At 39.7% G+C, this 20934-nt stretch overlaps 1 protein-coding gene across 1 annotated transcript; it reads left to right on the top strand.

The window, feature by feature from the left end:
* Window positions 1-15201: 15201 nt before the first annotated feature.
* kbtbd3 (kelch repeat and BTB (POZ) domain containing 3) lies at window positions 15202-20649 on the top strand. Its single transcript, XM_058412935.1, has 4 exons — window positions 15202-15279; window positions 15870-16103; window positions 16368-16533; window positions 17838-20649. Exons 1-4 carry the CDS (start codon window positions 15242-15244, stop codon window positions 19272-19274), a joined length of 1875 nt encoding a protein of 624 aa, XP_058268918.1. The 5' UTR covers window positions 15202-15241; the 3' UTR covers window positions 19275-20649.
* Window positions 20650-20934: the final 285 nt, after the last annotated feature.

Here is a 20934-nt window from a genome sequence, read left to right on the forward strand (position 1 = left end):
TGTGTATGTAGACTCATGCCTCAGCAGCAGTGTGGTGGGAAATTCTAGAAATTTTAGAAATTGCTCGCAAATTGTCTGACGTTCATAATGCATAATGCTACTGGATTTTGTATCCCATTGTACCAGTTGCTGTGATCATCATTTGGCCTCTCTGTTGTTACCATGTATTTTTCAGTACATTTCTGTAGTGTAGGTGATCCGTATGCACCCTAGACAGCAACACTTATGTAGCAGTTTCACTCAATACAACAAAGTAGGTCTTGCTTCTTGCTGGACATGACCACCATCTGACCTCATGCGCAGCCTTAAAGGGTGACTCTTGTTTGAGGTTGGGGCTGTGGGATGACCCAGTTGGCAGTGAGGCTGTCTTTGATGCTCCTTAAGAGAATACACAGGTCCCGTTGGGACCTAAGAGGGCATTGATATGTTTTGAGTATATCTTGGCATGCTCTGTCCTGGGCTGACTCTGGCCCTTGGCTGAGTGTGTGTCATCATTTGTTTATGACCTCATATTATTACAGTGACATCCTTTGTTTTGTCCTAGAAATTCTTTCTGTTATGTTTTGAGAACATGTGCTGAACACTGCTGTCACAGTGACAGTTCAGTCTGACGTATCTTAGAAAAACTGCCAGTGAACACGTCAACTTGTCTGTTTCTGCTGACGTCTTTTGTTTACCTATAGATAATAATGAAGATTACACCATTTTCTGTATAAATACTCCCTGTTCATCTCAGTAAATTTTGAAGAGTTTTGCTATTCAATCACTGTGTCTTTGTGGTTCTTTGGCAAAAGCTTCCCTTAAATCAGTAGAGGCAGCGGCAGCAGAGCGACTCAGGATTATTCTCAGAGTGAACCCAAAAATTCTAACACAAACATGGAAACAGTGATGATAAATATATGAATTTTGATATGAAATATGATTTTTTACATTAAAGTGCAAAAATCCATAAGAAACATGGAAACAGTGATATTCCATTAAAATTAACTTAACAAAGTCAACTTTCATCATTTTTCGTCGAACTGGACTGTTTCCTGCCACCGCGCAGCTTGCTCTCTGCATTGTGCATTAGATTATGAATATTAAACATTAGCTAAAAAATCTGACACAACACCCCTGCTGGTGAAACTGGTCTCTTAGTTTGTTTGTCAGCTGATTGTTCTGGCACAAGAAACATCAGCTGCTTGGGAAGGAGCACTTGCATTTTCTGAGCTGGCAAGGCTGGTGCTAAAGAAGGAAAAGGTACAAAATCAACTTGAAAAATAAACTGTGTTTTTTTTTTTTTTACAGTCATTGAACATAAAAGCACAAATAACAATATAGTTGCAAGCAACAATGATTGGGCCCAAGCAACGGCGCCATCGCCACCCAGGCGCACCAGGCACAGTGGGTACAGTGGGTACATGCATTTAAAGGGGAAATACCAAAAGGACAAGAGTGACAATTTGGGGCTAATGAAAGTGATCACAGCAATGTCCACTGATGGCAACAAGAAAACTGCCTCTCCCTCTAAACTATATAAGGACAAAAGTGACAGTTTGGGTGTAATGAAACAGATCATAGCAATGTATATATGTATATGTATATATATGTAATATATATATGTAGAGTCACCCAGAGAAATGTATACACATTTCAGGAAAATTTGTATAAATATTTTATTACTAAATTTACCTGCTATTCGTTATATATTGATACATATGATGATGATATTATTAATATTATACTAATATAAAATACATCATACTATTTTTCTTCTCCTGAAGTGTATATACATTTTTTGGTTGACTCTGTATATATAAATTGTGAACATGAAGCCATGTTTAAAAAAAATAAAAATAAAGGGGAAAGAGTTTCTAGTGGACATAGTCTAGTACTGCAGGAGTCAGGCTAAAACCATGTCTAGTCAATGTAAAAATTTGTTCGTGAGCCATGCGAGCATCACAAAATCATGAAACTAAGCAAACTTACTCACAACCAGTTGTTCTTTCTATGTAAAATGTTTTGAAACATTAGGGCTTTCCACTCTTAAGAGATATGAACATTAATTTTCTTCTATTATGTCATCACCATAGCAACATCATTCAACATATCACAAATTCCTACATAGGTTCACATCAGCCATGTCTTGACATTATTCTGACTCATTTTGAACCAATCACGTGAAAGTAAGTGACAAAACATTCGATTTCTAAAAGTGACACACTTCCTGCTGCCAGTTGGTGGCGCTATGACTGAGACTCACAGTAGTCATGTCTGTGTGATCAGCTTTCTTCTCTTAACATAAAGTTGAGGTTTGATGTACATCACTCAATGTACACAGGAGTTATTAGCCACTTCCTGGTTCCTTTTATTCGCCATAAGCAGATCCCATGACAGGTGGATGAACGTCATTGAGCTCAATGAGATCTAAATTCATACCGTGTGTCATACATATACGTGCAAGTGAATATGAGCTGTGCAGCTAGATTTCTGACAAAGTTCCAGGGGGCATTGTGACAGCCCTGTGCCATGCCCGGGGACCAGCCACACTGGCCTTTCTCATAAAAATTTTCACTTTATATGTGAAATATTTTGGAACATTAGGCCTTTCCACTTGTAAGATATAAGAAGATTAAGTTTCTTCTATTATCTTCTCATGTAAATCATCGCCATAGTAACACGATTCAAGGTATCAAAAATTCCTTCACAGTTTCACATCATCCATGTCTTGATTTTAAACAGTGACAACTTCCTGCTGCCAGTTGGCAGCACTATGACCGAGAGCTTTCTATGCTTAACATAATCCTAAGGTTTCATGTAGATCACTTAATGTACACAGAAGTTATTAGCCACTTCCTGTTTTGTTTTATTCGCCATAAGTTCTCACGGCTGAACCGTTTCATATCAAAAATCCCTTCCCAATTTTGCATTATCAATGTCTTCAGATCATTTTAGCCTGGGTTTGGTGGCGGTTGTATCAATTCAGTTAAACAAACATGAAATAAACAGTAAAATGAGCTACATTAAGCAGCATAATGCAAAAATGGGGCAGTGGGGAAAATAATTATTTAATCCCTTGCTGATCTTGTAGGTTTGCTCACTCAAAAAGAAATTAAGGGTCTATAATTGTTATGGTAGGTTTATTGTAACAGATAGAGACAGAATATCAACCAAAAATCCAGAAAAAACACATGACACAAATGTTATCAACTGAGTTGCTTAAATTGAGGTGAAATCAGGTAATTAGAGTAGCAGGATCCAGATGAGGCAGCAGACACTTTTGGTGTTTTGTCCTCCAAAAGCACCCAGAGATATCTGTAAAGACAAAAACACATTATATAAAATTAGATATTTTTGATTAGAGTAGAGAATATAATGTAGAGAACAGCACAATCCAAGGGCCGTTTTATTGCGAGGGCCCTCTCTGACTACAAAAGTGGCAAGTCAAGTCAAGAAGCTTTATTGTCATTTCAACCACATATAGCTGACGCAGTACACATGGAAATAAAACAACATTTCTGCAGGACCCTGGGGCTACATAGACAAAATATAACATATAACTACAGAACAGAAACAACACATAGCTAGGGACAGAAAGCTTCATACAATGCAATGTGTGCAACCTGGTGCAAACAGTGCAAAGACAAGACAGTGCAGAAACAGAAAATACAAAAAAAACAACACAAGACAGTACAAGATACATTGTGCTGAAAAACATACAACATAATAGAATGTGTGAACTAAAGGAACTTGTAAAACCAATGGTATCTAACAACATATATGTTTGTAAACATATACTGTATATAGCAGCAGTATGAAGTGTGCAAAAATAGCAGTAGCAGCAATTGAATTAGTGCAAATACAAAATGCAAACATTTATAGTGTGAGTGGAGTTACAGATGTATGTGTTGAGTCTCACACAGCTGACACAGGTCAGTTCACACAGGTGAGAATGTGTGTGTGTGTGTGAGTTGATACAGTGTCAGTTCTGGGTTTTGAGGAGCCTGATGGCTTGACGAAAGAAACTGTTACACAGTCTGGTTGTGAGGGCCTGAATTCGGTATCTATTTCCAGATGACAGGAGGGTGAAGAGTGTGTGTGAGGGGTGTGTGGGGTTATCCACAATGCTGTTGGCTTTGCGGATGCAGCGTGTGGTGTAAAAGTCTGTGATGGAGGGAAGAGAGACACCAATAATCTTCTCAGTGATCCTCACTATCTGCTGCAGGGTCTTGCGATCCGAAATGGTGCAGTTCCCAAACCAGGCAGTGATGCAGCTACTAGGACGCTCTCAAAGGTCCCTCTGTAGAACATGGTCAGGATGGGGGGAGGGAGATGGGCTTTCCTCAGCCTCCGTAGGAAGTAGAGACGCTGTTGGGCTTTCTTGGTGATGGAGCTGGTGTTGAGTGACCAGGTGAACTTCTCTGCCAGATGAACACAAAGGAATTTGATGCTCTTGACGATCTCCACAGAGGATCCTTGCCTTCAATGCAGGATAGGTCGTTTAGGAGTTGGTATGACAAGGGGATAAAATGCTTAAAAGATTTATTTATTGATCATTTATTTGCTTCTTTCGAACAGTTAGTGTTTCATTTTGGTCTTATTAAATCTGATGTTTTTAGAGTCTTCCAAGTAAGAGATTATGTCACTTCTTTCAGATTTTCCTGTGATGCTGCCTGAAAATCCTTTGGATAGTTACCTTTCATGTAATATACTAGCTAAGGGCTCAATTTCCATTATTTACAATTTAATGAATAATCAGGCATCTTCCTCCTTAGATAACATTAAGAGAGCTTGGGAAGAGGACTTTGGCGAACCACTTTCGGATGACACTTGGAACTGTATTCTTAACAGGTCCATTCAACGTCTATGTGTTCTTGGCACTCTCTCATTCAGTTCAAAGTAGTACACAGAGCTCATATATCCAAAGTTAAATTAGCCCAAATGTTTCCTGGTACTAGCTCCTTGTACAATAGATGTAAGTGTGCTGAGGGTACTTTAATCCATATGTTCTGGACATGTCCAAAATTAGAGTGTTATTGGCGATCGATATTTAACACACTCTCTGTGGTTCTTCAACACAGATTAGAGCCAGAACCACTAGTGGCATTATTTGGAGTTGCTCAAGAGGAGGAATGGCTGTCAGCATCAATGCGCAAAATCCTTGCCTTTTCTTCTCTGTTGGCACGTAGAGCCATCCTATTAAAATAGGATCCCCTCCCACCCACACGTAATCAATGGATTAGAGAAATGACGTCTTGTCTCTATCTTAAAAAGATTAGGTACTCATTAAGAGGATCGGAAAAAAACTTCTTTAAGATGTGGCGCCCTTTCATTGATTATGTTAACCGTTTTAGATAATTATTTTTGAACCCCTTCTCCCTTTTTTAATTAATTAATTTTATTTAAATTTATTTATTTATCTAGCCATGGGGTCACAGTCCAGTGACTTCTGTGCTGGTCCCAAACCCGGTTAAATAGAGAGGGTTGCGTCAGGAAGGGTGTAAAACATTGCCAAATTTAACCCTGTGAATCGTCAGTACTCTAAATTTCGGCGCCGTTGACCTACAGGGCGCTGGTGGAAATTGGGCTAATGTTGGTCGAAGAAGTAGAGGAGGGAGGAGAGTGTGCAGACAGAGAGAGAAGAGGAAAGGTAAGAGTGTAGGACTGAGAATAGGAACTCTGAATGTTGGTACTATGACAGGGAAAGGAAGAGAGCTGGCTGATATGATGGAGAGAAGGAAGGTGGATATACTGTGTGTACAGGAGACCAGGTGGAAGGGTAGCAAGGCTCGTAGTATAGGAGCAGGATTCAAGCTGTTTTATTATGGTGTGGATAGTAAGAGAAATGGGGTAGGTGTGGTCCTGAAGGAGGAGTTTGTGAGGAATGTTCTGGAGGTGATGAGAGTGTCAGACAGGGTGATGAGTCTGAAGTTAGAGGTTGAAGGGGTGATGTTGAATGTTGTTAGTGGTTATGCCCCACAGGTAGGTTGTGAGTTAGAGGAGAAAGAGAGATTCTGGAGTGAATTAGATGAGGTGATAGAGAGTATTCCCACGGGGGAGAGAGTGGTGATAGGAGCAGATTTTAATGGACATGTTGGTGAGGGGAACACAGGTGATGAGGAGGTGATGGGCAGGTTTGGAGTTAAGGAAAGGAACCTTGAAGGACAGATGGTAGTGGACTTTGCTAAGAGGATGGACATGGCTGTGGTTAACACTTATTTTCAGAAGAGGGAGGAGCATAGAGTGATTTACAAGAGTGGAGGTAGGAGCACACAGGTAGACTACATCCTATGTAGAAGAGGCAATCTGAAAGATTAGTGACTGTAAAGTGGTAGTGGGAGAGAGTGTAGCCAGACAGCATAGGATGGTGGTGTGTAGGATGACAATGATGGTCTGTAAGAAGAGGTCAAAGATAGAGACGGAGAAGAAAACCAAGTGGTGGAAGCTGAAAAAGGAGGAATGTTGTGAAGAATTTAGACAGAAGTTGAGGCAGGCTCTGGGTGGTCAGGTAGTGCTGCCAGATGACTGGGAAACTACAGCAGAAGTGATCAGGGAGACAGGAAGAAAGGTGCTGGGTGTGTCATCTGGAAGGAGGAAAGAAGATAAGGAGACTTGGTGGTGGAATGAGGAAGTTCAGGATAGTATTCAAAGGAAGAGGTTAGCCAAGAAGAAGTGGGACATGGACAGGACTGAAGAGAATAGACAGGAATACAAGGAGTTACAGCACAGAGTGAAGAGGGAGGTGTCTAAGGCCAAGCAGAAGGCGTTTGATGAGTTGTACACTAGGTTAAACACTAGAGAAGGAGAGAAGGACTTGTACAGGTTAGCTAGGCAGAGGGATCAAGATGGGAAGGATGTGCGGCAAGTTAGAGTTATTAAGTATAGAGATGGAAAGGTGCTCACAAGTGAGGAGATGGAAGGAGTACTTTGAAGAGCTGATGAATGAGGAAAATGAGAGGGAAAAAAGAGTAGAAGGGGTAAACTCTGTGGAACAGAAAGTAGATAAGATTAGAAAGGATGAAGTCAGGAAGGCTTTGAAGAGGATGAGAAGTGGAAAGGCAGTTGGTCCTGATGACATCCCGGTGGAGGTCTGGAAGTGTCTAGGAGAGGCAGCAGTGGAATTTTTAACTAGTCTGTTTAACAGGGTTTTAGAGAGTGAGAAGATGCCTGAGGAATGGAGAAGAAGTGTATTAGTGCCGATCTTTAAGAATAAAGGTGACGTGCAGAGTTGCAGCAACTATAGGGGGATAAAGATGATGAGCCCTACAATGAAGCTATGGGAAAGAGTAGTGGAAGCTAGGTTAAGGAAGGTAGTGGAAATTTGTGAGCAGCAGTATGGCTTCATGCCCAGAAAGAGCACAACAGATGCAATGTTTGCTCTGAGAATGTTGATGGAGAAGTATAGGGATGGTCAGAGAGTTGCACTGTGTGTTTGTAGACTTGGAGAAAGCGTATGACAGGGTGCCAAGAGAAGAGCTGTGGTACTGTATGAGGAAGTCAGGAGTAGCAGAGAAGTATGTCAGAGTGGTGCAGGACATGTATGAGAGGAGCAGGACAGTGGTGAGGTGTGCTGTAGGGCAGACAGAGGAGTTCAGAGTGGAGGTGGGACTGCATCAGGGATCGGCTCTGAGCCCCTTCCTGTTTGCTATGGTGATGGACCAGTTGTCAGAGGAGGTCAGACAGGAGTCTCCTTGGACAATGATGTTTGCAGATGACATTGTGATCTGTAATGAGAGCAGGGAGCAGGTGGAGGAAAACCTGGAGAGGTGGAGGTTTGCGCTGGAGAGAAGAGGAATGAAAGTCAGTCGTAGTAAGACTGAGTACATGTGTGTGAATGACAGGGAGGGAAGTGGAACAGTAAGATTACTGGGTGAAGAGGTGAAGAAGGTACAGGAGTTTAAGTACTTGGGGTCAACAGTCCAGAGTAATGGAGAGTGTGGGAAAGAGGTAAAGAAGCGAGTGCAGGTAAGTTGGAATGGGTGGAGAAAGGTGTCAGGAGTTCTGTGTGATAGAAAAATTTCAGCGAGAATCAAGGTGAAGGTGTACAGGACAGTGGTGAGACCGGCCATGCTGTATGGTTTAGAGGCAGTGTCACTGAGACAGAGACAGGAGTCAGAGCTGGAGGTAGCAGAGCTGAAGATGTTGAGGTTCTCTTTGGGAGTGACACGGTTGGACAGGATTAGGAATGAGTACATCAGAGGGACAGCTCATGTCGGACATTTGGGGGACAAAGTTAGGGAGGACAGATTAAGATGGTTTGGACATGTTCAGAGGAGGGAGAAGAAGAAGATTTTAATTTATTTATTTACTATCATTATTATTTGATTATTTATTTTTTCTCTAACAATCTGTAATTCTTATCGGATTTAATGGACAGCACGAGCACTATTCTAGGGTTTTGTTGGTAAGGGCTGGGGGTTAGTTAAATGTTTTGTATATGTATATTGAAAATTCAATAAAAATATTAAAACCGAAAAGAAAAGGGGCAAGAATGTCTGTGAATTGTTTATAAAATTCTGCTGAGATCATTACCAGGTGACGTATTACACTTTTTATAGCATCAACAAACTCTTCCAGGTGTATGTCCTCATCACAGCATTCTTTATCCAAATCACTGATGCACTAACTTTTTTCCAGAGAGTTTAAAAAAAGTAGAAGAATCAGCACAATAACTAGATTTATAAAGATTAGCACAAAAATGATGAAAACGAGGGGATCATCAGTGACAAGACCGTTAATATTAAGATGATGAACTGTGTTACATTTACCTCGGTGTCTTTCAAGACTAAAAAAGAATTTTGTTCCCCCATTTTCTAACCATTTAGCTCTTGCTCTGACAAAGGCCCCTTCTGCTTTCCGCTTATAAATTTCATCCAATTCATGAGGGAGGTCACTTGAACACATTTTTTCTTCAGGTGACACACTATCAAGAGATATCATGGAAAGAGAGGTCATTTCAGATACAACTTGCTCCTCCAAACCTTTGTTAAATTTAGATATAGAGCTATCATAGGCCCTCAGACATTTGCCAATTTCAAATTTTATACCTGCCAAAAGTGCCCTCCTTATGTGCCAGATCCCAGTGAAAGGAAATTATATTTTCGAGTTCCGGTTCAACATGTCCTAAATGAGAGTTATTCATTTTCCAAAAGGAACCATATCGAGCAGTTACAGTAGCAGAAGAACTAATATTTATAGAGATTGCCTTGTGGTATGTTAGGAGAGTAACAAGTATTTCAACAGACACATTCTCTATTAAGAAGCTCCCAGAGAGTAAGCAGAAATCTATTCAAGACTGTTTAGTGCCACTTGCGTGACTTCACGTGTAAGCAGTTTGATGAAGGTCTGATGAGGGTCTCCACGTGTAAGCAGTTTGATGAGTCTTTCTCCAAATATCAGATAGATTGTACTTCTGCATGAAATTCTTCAAAATGGCATTTGAAGAGTTTGACTGCTTAGGAGGCCATCTATCAACTACATGTGAAATTAAAGTCTCCTCCTGAAAACAAAGCAATATTCTGCCGTCTAAAGACTTAAACTTAAAGTTTATCTTTTTCAGAATTGTCACTGTACCCATAAATGTTGACCAAAATAAAGACCTGATCATTCAGATGTAAAAATAAACATAAAAGTGTCCCAGAGGATCTGAAAAAGCCTTGAGGATATTTCCAGAAAAAGTGTTCTTTAATGTAGTGACCCCTGCTGACCTCTCAGAACCATGAGCAATCTATAGATCATTATTCCACTGTGACCTCCATAACTTTACATGATTACTAACAGAATGTGGTTCTTGAAAGAAAATAAAGTCAGTTTTGGGCTGTTTTGCAAATAAAAATAAAGCTTTCCTTTTAACAGAATCTCTTAACCCCCTGATATAAAGTGAAACAATCGATAAAGACAGAACAAAAACAAACAAAACAGTGAAAAAGAGAAAAATATCAATAACGGGTGGTGGACAAGAATCAGATGGGCTTTTCTTACCCAAACAATGTACAGTGTCTATCATTACTGAAAGTCGCCCTGACTCTTTAGGTAGAACGGACTGACATATCTTAATGGCCTGCATACGTACATCTTTGTTTTCCAAAACACAGTACAGCCTCAAATTCCACCGTCTCGAATAGGACTCCATCTCACCAATCTGCTGTTCGAGCACTTGAACCGACTCACACGGCCATCTAGTCCATTTAACTTGTTTTCCATCTTTGTAATTTTAGCAAATATCAACTTTCTTATTTAGTTTGTCGATTCTCTCAGTGTTTTCACTCACCATCTCTCATTTGTCAGTTGTGTTAACATGCTTATTATGTCTGAATCTGAGGTAGACCTGAAAGAAGCAGGACCTTTCTTTTTAGACGCAGGAGACTCACTTGGAGACACCGACAAATTCGAAAACTCGTTCTCATCCAGATTTATATCCATGTCTCCATCTTAAGCAGACTGGTCGTAGTCATGGTCACTGCTAACTACAGTGATGTCAGCAGTGTTATCTTGACTGAAAGATCGGTTTAATTTACGATTTCTTTTCCTTTCAGCCATATTGAAAAGATACAAATGTAAAGAAGTAGTTTATAATTTATTTTTGGCACTTTTCACACAAGACTTAGACCAGCACTGGCAAGCTGTCACTTCACAGGACCTGATATTGAGATTAAGAGTCAAATAATACAGACTTGTTTGTCAAACAAGCTGAAATGCAAAGCACGTGAAGAGGGGATGGATTTAATCACTCTCCTCACAACCGCAAGAAATTATGAGAATGTTAAAAAACAGCTTTAGATCATAAACCCCAGTCACACTGTGAATGCTATGAGATTCAAATAGAACAATAAACCACCGAAACACACCCAGCATGGACAGTATACAATTCAATGTTGGTTTTGTGGTGGTGAATATCCTCATGTATGAGCCAAGAAATGCCCAGCTGAAGGAAAAACATGCAAATTTTGTAGTAAACAAAACCATTTTGAGAAAAGTCACAAAACAATGCACAAGCCAAAGGCAGAAAAAACAAGACATTCACTGGTACAAGACTGCCAACAAGAAACTGTGAAAAAGTAAAACAATTGAACACTGATCAATGAGGTTAGTGATGCAGACAGCGAAACTGAATTCATGTTTACACTGTCGTCAGGGAAGAATAATCAGAGAAAACAGACAGGAAACAAAGCAACCAACCCACGACATCCATGCACATTGGTCACCAACTGTATGAACATAGCAGACCACAAGAAAAATCTGTAAGGTGTTTTCCAGAGACTGTCAGATCAAGGACTCACTTTGAACAGGTCGAAATGTAAAATTCAACAAGATATCCATCAGCTTCTGTGGACTTGTGCTCAGCAAGAATGGAATTGAACCTAACCTGAGGAAAGTGGAAAGCATCAACCAAACTGATCAACTGTGAGTATTTTCACATCTATCTGTTTGGAACTGAACTCAACATGGTAAATGATACTGAACATGCCGTAATCAAAATCACCAGCAAGAATTGAATTCTGGAACCTGAGACTATAACAGTACAAACTAAAAGCAATACACCCTCCAGGGAAAGACAACCCAGCTGATTATCTGTCGAGAAACCATTTCAACCAGAAAGTAAAAGACAAATTGGCAGAAGACTATGTTTGATTCATCGTAGAACATTTCCCAAAGCAGTAACATTGGAAGAGCTCCAAGGAGAGACGACAACAGACAGCACACTCCAGGCTGTAAAAGAGGCAGTACAGACTGGCCAGTGGCACAAAACCTTAAAACAACCAGCCGTGAATTCAAAGAGGGGAATTCAGCATTGCAAAATAACTCCATACTGGCCCAGAGCAAATGGGGAAGCTGAACACTTTATGAAGACTCTCAATAAGTGCGTCAAAACATCGGTTGCAGAAGGATGCAACTGGGAGGAAGATTTAAACACAATTCTTCGAGCTACACCACACAGTACTACCAACATTGCACCAACAGAGTGTATGTTTGGAAGAAACCTACGTACCAAACTACCTGAAATCACACAAACATTGAATGAGCAATATATCAGGACAAGGGATGTGACTGGAAAATCCAAGATGAAAGCACATGCGGAACAATGTGCTGCACTTAACAAGCATCAAGATCTGATTGTTGGTGACAAAGTACTTCTGAAACAAAGCTCGACAGAACAAGCTCTCAACACCGTTTGATCAAGAACCGTTCACAGTTATTCAAAAGAAAGGGTCAAAGATCACAGCACAATGTGACAATCAGGAAGTAACACGAAATTCTACGTTCTTTAAACAACTCTACGTGCCGTCAAAGAACGCAGCTGATAATGGTGATATGACTAAACAAAAAATGAAAAACCAATGCTGACAGGTCTCAAACATCCAGAGAAACCAAAACAGCACTTTCTCTAGAGATTCAAGAGCCTAACAAAGGAGGAGGAAGGAGTGCGAGTGGTGTAAACTATCATAGATTTGACAGAGATGTAAAAATTAACACTGATACTAGAACTACATATCTTAGTAGTAATAGAGAGAGAAAACAACCATCTTACCTGAGAGACTATGTATTGGCCATTTGTGACCAGCATTTGAGTGAACTGTTTGATCGACATCTCAGTGAACTGATGTTTAATGGATAATCTCAGTTTTGAGAATGGTTAGTCAATTGAAACACAAGTTTAACACAAGTAGTGACCCTTTTGAAGCTTAGTTTAGTTGCGTTTTTTGTGTTTGTATTTTCAACATCCATCATCAGAATTTTTTTCATTATAAATTGCATAGGAGATGCTAAATCCCTATGTTGTGTATTTACATCACATGAATGTCAAACATCACGCACATTTACTGTCATTTGTAACTTTCACTAGATACTAGAGAATATTATTTCTTCTGTACCCTTTATCTATGGCACCATTTGTTGATGTCACAGCAAGGTGGTACTCTGTTGCCGGTGATTGATGAACACTTTGTCATTTGTTTTGCGACATACAGTGCTCAGCGTAAATGAGTACACCCCCTTTGAAAAGTAACATTTTAAGCAGTATCTCAATGAATACAAAAACAATCTCCAAAATGTTGACAAGACTAAGTTTTATATAACATCTGTTTAATTTATAACATTAACGTAAGGTTGATAATATAACTTAGATTACACATTTTTTCAGTTTTACTCAAATTAGGGTGATGCAAAAATAAGTACACCCCACAACAAAAACTACTACATCTAGTACTTTGTATGGCCTCCATGATTTTTAATGACAGCACCAAGTCTTCTAGGCATGGATTGAACAAGTTGGCGACATTTTGCAACAGCTATCTTTTTTCATTCTACAATAATGACCTCTTTTAGAGACTGGATGCTGGATGGAGAGTGATGCTCTACATGTCTCTTCAGAATTTCCCATAGGTGTTCAATTGGGTTGAGATCAGGAGACATACTTGGCCAGTGAATCACTTTCACCCTGTTCTTCTTCAGAAATCCAACAGTGGCCTTAGATGTGTGTTTAGGATCTTTGTCATGTTGGAAAAGTGCACGACGACCAAGGAAACGGAGTGATGGAAGCTTCTTCTCTTTCAGTATAGAGCAGTTCATCTGTGAATTCATGATTGGCAATGGTGAAATCTGTGAGTAAGTACACATTGCTTCCTTTAGAGTTTCTTAAAATGCCTTGATCTAAAGGTGTCCTCTGATCTCTTTCAACTGAACAACAAACAGTCCTTGATATTAGTTGACTACTTTTCAAGATTCTTTGAATAGTCACATACAATACCTGCAAAGCAGTGGTGGAACACTTTATGTAAAAATTCCAGCATGAAATTTAGTTGAACTTTTCATGGTTTCTATGATCTGTGTGCACCCTTTGCTGTATTCCATCCTGACCTAAATCCAATGCTCCTAGATTTTAGGAAAGCATGAATAAATATCTGTCTCTTGTAAGACCTCAGCCATAGACGCGAGTAACAAGGAGGTACCAAGTACCAAGGAGTTAAAGCTTCATCTTCCATCTTCAACAGACTTTGAATTTTAGACTAACCGGTGTGATTGGACACACTAGAGAGGAGGAAGGGGCAGTTTAATCCCCTCACCTATCTACCTCATCCTCCATCTAGCAAAAATAAAAAGATAATTTCTTCATAAATGTGAGTGTTGTAAAGACAATGACAGACAATTTTAATATCAATCTTATATGTAAATATATTGTCTACAAACATTCATTGTGTTTTATTTAGATTAATATATATAGACAAAATCTAAAACAACAATAATAAATACAAAATGAGTAACATTAAACATGAATTATTTAAGAACTGAGAAGAATGCTATGGGTACCAGAGCAAATAGTACATGCAGACGTGAGTGGACTTGAGCACAGTTGCATGTCTGAGGGGTGTACCATGAATCACAACAGGGTTAGCAACCTAATTTTGGCTAAACTCTGGCTTGTCCGTTCCACAAAGGTGGCTTTTCAGCTGGGTAGATTTCCACAGCAGTACTAACCTGAGTGTTGCAGGAATGAGTCCTATACCCTAGAACTGACATTTTTGCACTTCTGTTTTATGTTCTTCCTTTTTCCATCCCTTTTTTGAAGGTGTGTTGCTTTTTTCACTGGATCTTCATTGACCCCTTTCATTGTCATTGTATTTGCATCCAAAGACTAATTTTGACAATCGCATCAGTTTTCTTTCAGTTAAAATTCAAAAGGGTGGATATATTCTACATTTTCATCATCAACTTATGACTCTGACTGTGAATGGTGGCATACAGAAAGTTGGTAGAAAGGCCGTTTTGTCCTGCCCCACTTTCTCTCGCGCAGGCACAGGAGTTGTGAGAGCTTTTTAACGTAATAATCATGAGTCTGGTGTATTGCGTTTACAACTTAACTGTTTCTGGCGATTGTAGTGCATTCTTCAAAATTCATAAAAGTTGTGTTCATTTGTGAAAATTATCTTGATGAAAACGTGAGAATAATAACACTGTGTTGGCTACAGAGCTTATTTTCTGAAGAAAAAAAGCCCAAGGAAAAATCCTACTGGCTTTTTGTCGAGGGAAACAAGTCACTAACTTCCGGGTTGGCCTACAAAATACGTCATCCCTTCAGCGCTAATTCCATGTCAAGTGATAAAATTAGATGCATACCATTGGATATCAAAACTCCGTGACCCACCTTTTTTAATATTTATTTCCATCACATATAAATAACAAAAACCCCTCCGTGACCCACCTGCTCAGTGGACATGTGAACCACGTGAGTCTGACGTCATTTCTTAACTCAGCAGTCCGCATGCGCGCTGAGAGACCGCTGTCTGTGGTTCTGAAACGGTAATGAGCTTTTCCTTCATGTACAAAACATTTGTTTGGGTACCAATCTACAGCTTTGTTTTGAGACGCGGTTTGCTATTCCACGACAAGCAGTTTGTATTTACCTGTGAATCATGCTGAATTCAGAGAAAGTCTTCCCTAACGATGCTTATAGCCTCCAATTTAGCATCATGCAAACTGCATGTCTAAACCATCACACAGTCGCTTCCAGCAACATCCCTACCAAGAGGAAGAAAGTGATTCAGCATGAGTGTTTTCTCTCTCTGTCTTTGTCATTCTGCCTATGTTTATAGTCATCTATGTGTTATAGCTTACATCAACAAGCTTGTCTGAGACACTAAAATCTCCACAAAGGTTGTGGAGACAACACTGTGCGGGAAGTTACATGTACATATGTAGTACTTCATAATCCTTGCATTATTTGTTAGCAAGATTAGCCTCATACCTTCAGTGGATAACTAAAGAAGTGAACTAGAAATGTAACAAATTACACTGCATATATGATTAACTGAACAACTAAGGTAGGTAAAAAAAGGAAATTGTGCAGTGCCAAATCTATTTTTCTCTTTTTCCTCCGTCTCCTTCCTCAGAGTCTACATGCTGATGGATGAAGAACGTGTTTCAACTGTGGTCCAGCCAGTGAGTAACAGCATTTCAGAACAGCGTTCAGTGCTGCTGGTGTGTGAAGATCATGGCGATAAGCTACTCAACGTTCTGCGCATATTCCGTGACAAAGGCATGCTTTTTGACTTCCAAATTCAAGTTCAGGGTGAGATCCTGCCATGTCATCGCTGTGTCCTTGCTGCTTGCAGTGACTTCTTCATGTAAGAACTTTCTTTGAAACCTATCAATAGAATCGTCTTATAATTAGCCCATAGTGATGAATAGAATTGTGGTGTAGAATGTATAATTGTATAAAACTAGAAACTATAATGTATAAATAGTGATCCAGGTATAATTATCATTAAATTATTTTTTAGTAAGTATGCACTCAATTGCTTTATCCATGTGACAAAAGATGATAATTATTCAACAGCCCTTGGCTTAATGTCAAATATACACTGATCATTTTACCTTTTTTATCACAGGGCTATGTTTGAGGTAAACATGATGGAGCGTGATGGTGGCTCAGTCACACTGAGTCATCTCTCCCCACAGGCTGTACGCAGCTTTCTTGACTTTGCATACTTGGGCCAGATGGAGATCATGGAAGAAAACGTCGACATGCTTTTTCATCTGGCATCTTTTTTACAGGTGACACATTACAAAGAACAGTCACAGAGTATTGTGTGAAAGAGTATTTTTAGAGCTATAGTTCATGTCACAATCCACTCTCACTCAGACAGTTTATAGTCAGGTCAGTGGCACATGCCAGCTCAAATAGACAAATCTTGATGATCCAGTTGTCAGCTATGGTTTTTCTTAGTCTATATATTTAAATCCTCAGCACTGCCATTTAACCTTTTCTGTCTTTTTATGTACAGTACCATAGCATTCTATTCAATATTTAATTTAATATTCTACTAAAAAGATTACTACCTGTTTTTTTGAGAATGTATTTTTCTGATGAAGAGATTCTGCAGTTGCCATGATTCACTTCAGTGTCATAAATTATAGATCTAAATTTGGGCATATTTTTACATTTTCACTTTTTTAAAAGTTATTATGTTTTCTTTCTTAGATCATTTATGACCACTGAATAGACCAAAATCATATATAATTCCCTGTGGTCTGAATAACCCATAATGACACACAGTAAAACAGATTCTTTAGTAAAATCAGAATTAATAAATAATTGTTTAAAATGTGGTCACTTTCAGATGTGATTAGTTCAGCATTGTTTTATTTTATATTATATTCCTACTTTAATTGAAAATTATTAAGTTTTCATAAGTTCACTTAATGGCGGCACGGTGGCTTAGTGGTTAGCACGTTTGCCTCACGCGTCCTGGGTTCAAGTCTCGCTCCCCAGTCTTGCTGTGTGTGTGGAGTTTGCATGTTCTCCCCGTGCTTGGTGGGTTTCCTCCCACAGTCCAAAGACATGCATCTAGGCTGATTGGAGTCTCTAAATTGCCCGTAGTTTGTGAATTTGTGTGTGTGTGTGCCCTGCGATGGGTTGGCACTCTGTCCAGGGTGTATCCTGCCTTGATGCCCGATGACTCCTGAGATAGGCACAGGCTCCCTGTGACCCGAGGATAGATCGGATAAGTGATACAGACAATGAAATGAAATGAAAAAATGTGTTAATTTTTCTGATTCTTACTTTCACTAATTTTGAACAATCAGATTAGTCAGGATTTAATTTTATTAATTGAATAGTTTTTCACCATTTTGCATGAATTTGTTCAAAAAATATGAATTCATTCAAAGTAAACAAATTCATCTCTAAAAAAACAAAACGTTGTATAAAACTTTCTTTATTCAAAGGTTTTAAGAAATGAAATATATTTTATCCATTGACATTATTGAGTCCAAAAGTTATGTAGTGCAGTTTTTTTGTTTGTTTTATTATTTAATTATTTAATTGTTAATATTCAATAGTTAATATTTGTTTGCAGGTGAGTGCGCTCTCGCAGGCCTGTAGTGATTTTTTAATCCAGACACTTGACCTCTCTAACTGCCTTCACTTGTTGGCCATCGCGGAGGGATATGGCTCATCCCGCCTACAGTGTTATGCTACTGAGTTTGTGATGGCCAATTTCCAAGCACTTTCCTCCAGTCCAGACTTCCTGGAGATGCCTGCAGGAATCCTGCGGCACTGCCTAGCCTCGGATTTACTCAGTGTGCCAGACGAAGAAAGTGCACTGCAATCACTGATCCTGTGGACTCAGCATGACCTGCAAAATCGACACAATTTATTTCCTGAGCTCCTCACTCACATCAGACTGCACCACCTTCCCCCTGCTAAGCTGGAGGAAATGGGCCATTCTGAAGGACTTATACTGGACAATGATGACTGTTCCAGAGCAGTGATGAAAGCATTGGCACAAGTGGCAGAGTTTAGTGGCCTTTTTCCAGATGCCCGTCCATCCACAATATCCAGCTACATCTATGTGCACAAAACAGAGGAAAATGGTGAGACACGCCACACATTCTGTTACAGTGTGGCAGCCAACCAGTGGCACCAGCTGCCAAACTCTGGGCTTGCTGACCTCCCTGGCTCATCTATTACCACTTTTGGAGAGAAGCTGTTTGTCATTGGAGGATGCCAAGGAAAATGTTGCAGGGCAGTGAGACTTCATATTGCTGAGCCTGAGCATGACGCTACGAGGGAAGCATGGTGCTACTGTCCTGTGACTGGAAAATGTGTAGACATCCAGCCGATGCAATGCCCACGAACCATGCATGTCTCTGTCTCAGCCCTGAACCACATTTATGTAATTGGTGGTAAAAGTCTGGGAATGCATGGCCTGCTTGATGTGGAGTGTTATGACCCACTGGGGCACACATGGAAGTCTGTGAGTCCATTACCACGCCAGATCTACTTCCCAGAGACAGCAGTGTGTGGCACCATTATCTACACTCTAGGCTCTGAGCTGGAGAATTCTGATGCCTTCAACCCAACACTGAACTGTTTTTTCCGCTATGATGCTGAAGCTAATGAATGGTGCCAGCTGGTACCCGAGTTTGGCCAGCTCTTTCATGCCACACTTGTTAAAGCTGTGTCTATTAAAACAACACTCTACCTGTGTGATCTGTCCACATATAAGGTGTACAGCTTCTGTCCAGACAACTGTGTCTGGAAGAGCAAGGGCTCTTTTGAGTGTGCAGGCTTTAATGCAGGCGCCATTGGTGTGCAGGAAAAAATCTACATCCTGGGAGGGGATTATTCTCCCGATGAGATCACAGATGAAGTGCAGGTTTATGACATCAGGCAGAGTGAATGGCAGGAGGTGGCACCAATGCCATGTGCATTAACTGAATTTCACTGCCAAGTGATCAGTTTTAACCACTACCGAGATCCATGGAGAGTCAAACCTGCTGAGATGCAATAAACACACAAGAATACAATAAGTGATACACTTGTTAAAATTTAGACACACACTCACATCTATGCTTACAGGCACTAACACATATTTCCACAGATACCTATTTGAAGTCTTGCACTTAATAAAATAATAATGTAACAGTGTTGTAGTCTTTAGTAGAAGTGATACCCAGCTAATCAAATCTTTACACATGCTTGCTTAATGACTGTAGTAATTGTCGCACATATCTTTTTTTGTGAGGCAACAGATAACTCTTTAAATGCATGATATTTAGGCTCATGTTTGTGACTCAAATTAAAAAAATGATCCAAAAGACATTTGCAATTCTCATTGGTGAAAACATTTCTATGTTTTTTATCCACAGCTGTAGCATTTACATTTACATTTATAGCATTTGGCATATGCCCTTATCCACAGTGACACAGGCATTAATGGTAGAATTGAGGCAAGAAACCGTTACTTTGGAAGACAAAGTCTTGACAAAAGAGATTTGCTTGGGCCAAGAAACATAAGGAATGGACATTAGATCAGTGGAAAACTGTCCTTTGATCTTTGGGTTTTAACCACCGTGTCTTTGTTAGACATAGAGAGGGTGAACAGACGGTTCCTTAATGTATGGTTCCCACTGCGAAGCATGGAGGAGGAGGTGTTATAGTGTGATGGTACTTTGATGGTGACACTGTTGCTGACTGTCAAAAATGAGTTTAGGCTTAACCAGCAATTTGCAGCAACATGCCATTCCATCTGATTTGTACTTAGATGGGCCATTGTTTGTTTTCCAACAGGACAATGACCCCAAACACACCTCTAGGTTATGTATGCTATTTGTCCAAGAAGGAGAGGGATGGAGTACTGCATCAGATGACCTGGCCTCCACACTCATCCAATTTTGGGATGAGTTGGACTGCAAGACTCTTAAACCTCCCAGCTTTGTATCACAACTCGTCCTGCACTCTGACCTCAGATTTAGTGCCACCGTTCAAGACACTCAAGGGCACTGTACAATAGTCGGTCTAAAGTCATAGTTATCAATAGTTATAAAAGTTTCTGCTTAATGTTAATTTAATCTAAATTATATGGATAAGAGTAAGCAGTCAGAGCTTTGAAACCAGCTGTAGTATCATGGATTCTGGGCAAAACATTTATTAGCTTTAATATTTTTCAGCTCTATCTCTGTGAGAGAGTGGAATAAAAATAATGTTCACCTGACCTAGTGCGAAGTGAGTCTTTGAGCCCTTATGACCTAACTGCCCAGGACAATCCCCCACCCCCTTATCATTACAATGACCCTTAACTGTCAACAGAGGACAAGTTGTGGTTATTCACCTCCTGCTACTGTTTGTATTTGTTTCTGATTCATGAAATAAAAGAAAAAATCTTGCTTTTGTATATCATTTGTATAAGGTTGCCATGCCTGTGTTTTGACCCTGCAATATATTATAATTTTTAAGTTATCTTGTATATACCATTATAACATTGATCTTTGGATTACCTCTAGCATTATGAGTTTGGTATCAGTTGGAATTTAATGCACATGTATCATTAGCAGTCTTGTTTACAACTCCAAGTTTCTCTGATCTTTATTAGATAGCTGGGAGTTTGATGATGAGCAATATTTTATTACTGCTAAAATCAGGTATCCCCGACCAAAACCCACCTCAAAGCC

This window comes from Hemibagrus wyckioides, linkage group LG17 (assembly GCF_019097595.1).
Source record: "Hemibagrus wyckioides isolate EC202008001 linkage group LG17, SWU_Hwy_1.0, whole genome shotgun sequence".
Lineage (NCBI taxonomy): Eukaryota > Metazoa > Chordata > Actinopteri > Siluriformes > Bagridae > Hemibagrus > Hemibagrus wyckioides.

Coding starts and splice junctions, on each gene's coding strand:
- kbtbd3 (XM_058412935.1), top strand. CDS start 15,242: ATGCGCGCTGAGAGACCGCTGTCTGTGGTTCTGAAACG. Junction 15,280..15,869: donor CTGTCTGTGGTTCTGAAACG/GTAATGAGCTTT, acceptor CTCCTTCCTCAG/AGTCTACATGCTGATGGATG. Junction 16,104..16,367: donor GCTTGCAGTGACTTCTTCAT/GTAAGAACTTTC, acceptor TTTTTATCACAG/GGCTATGTTTGAGGTAAACA.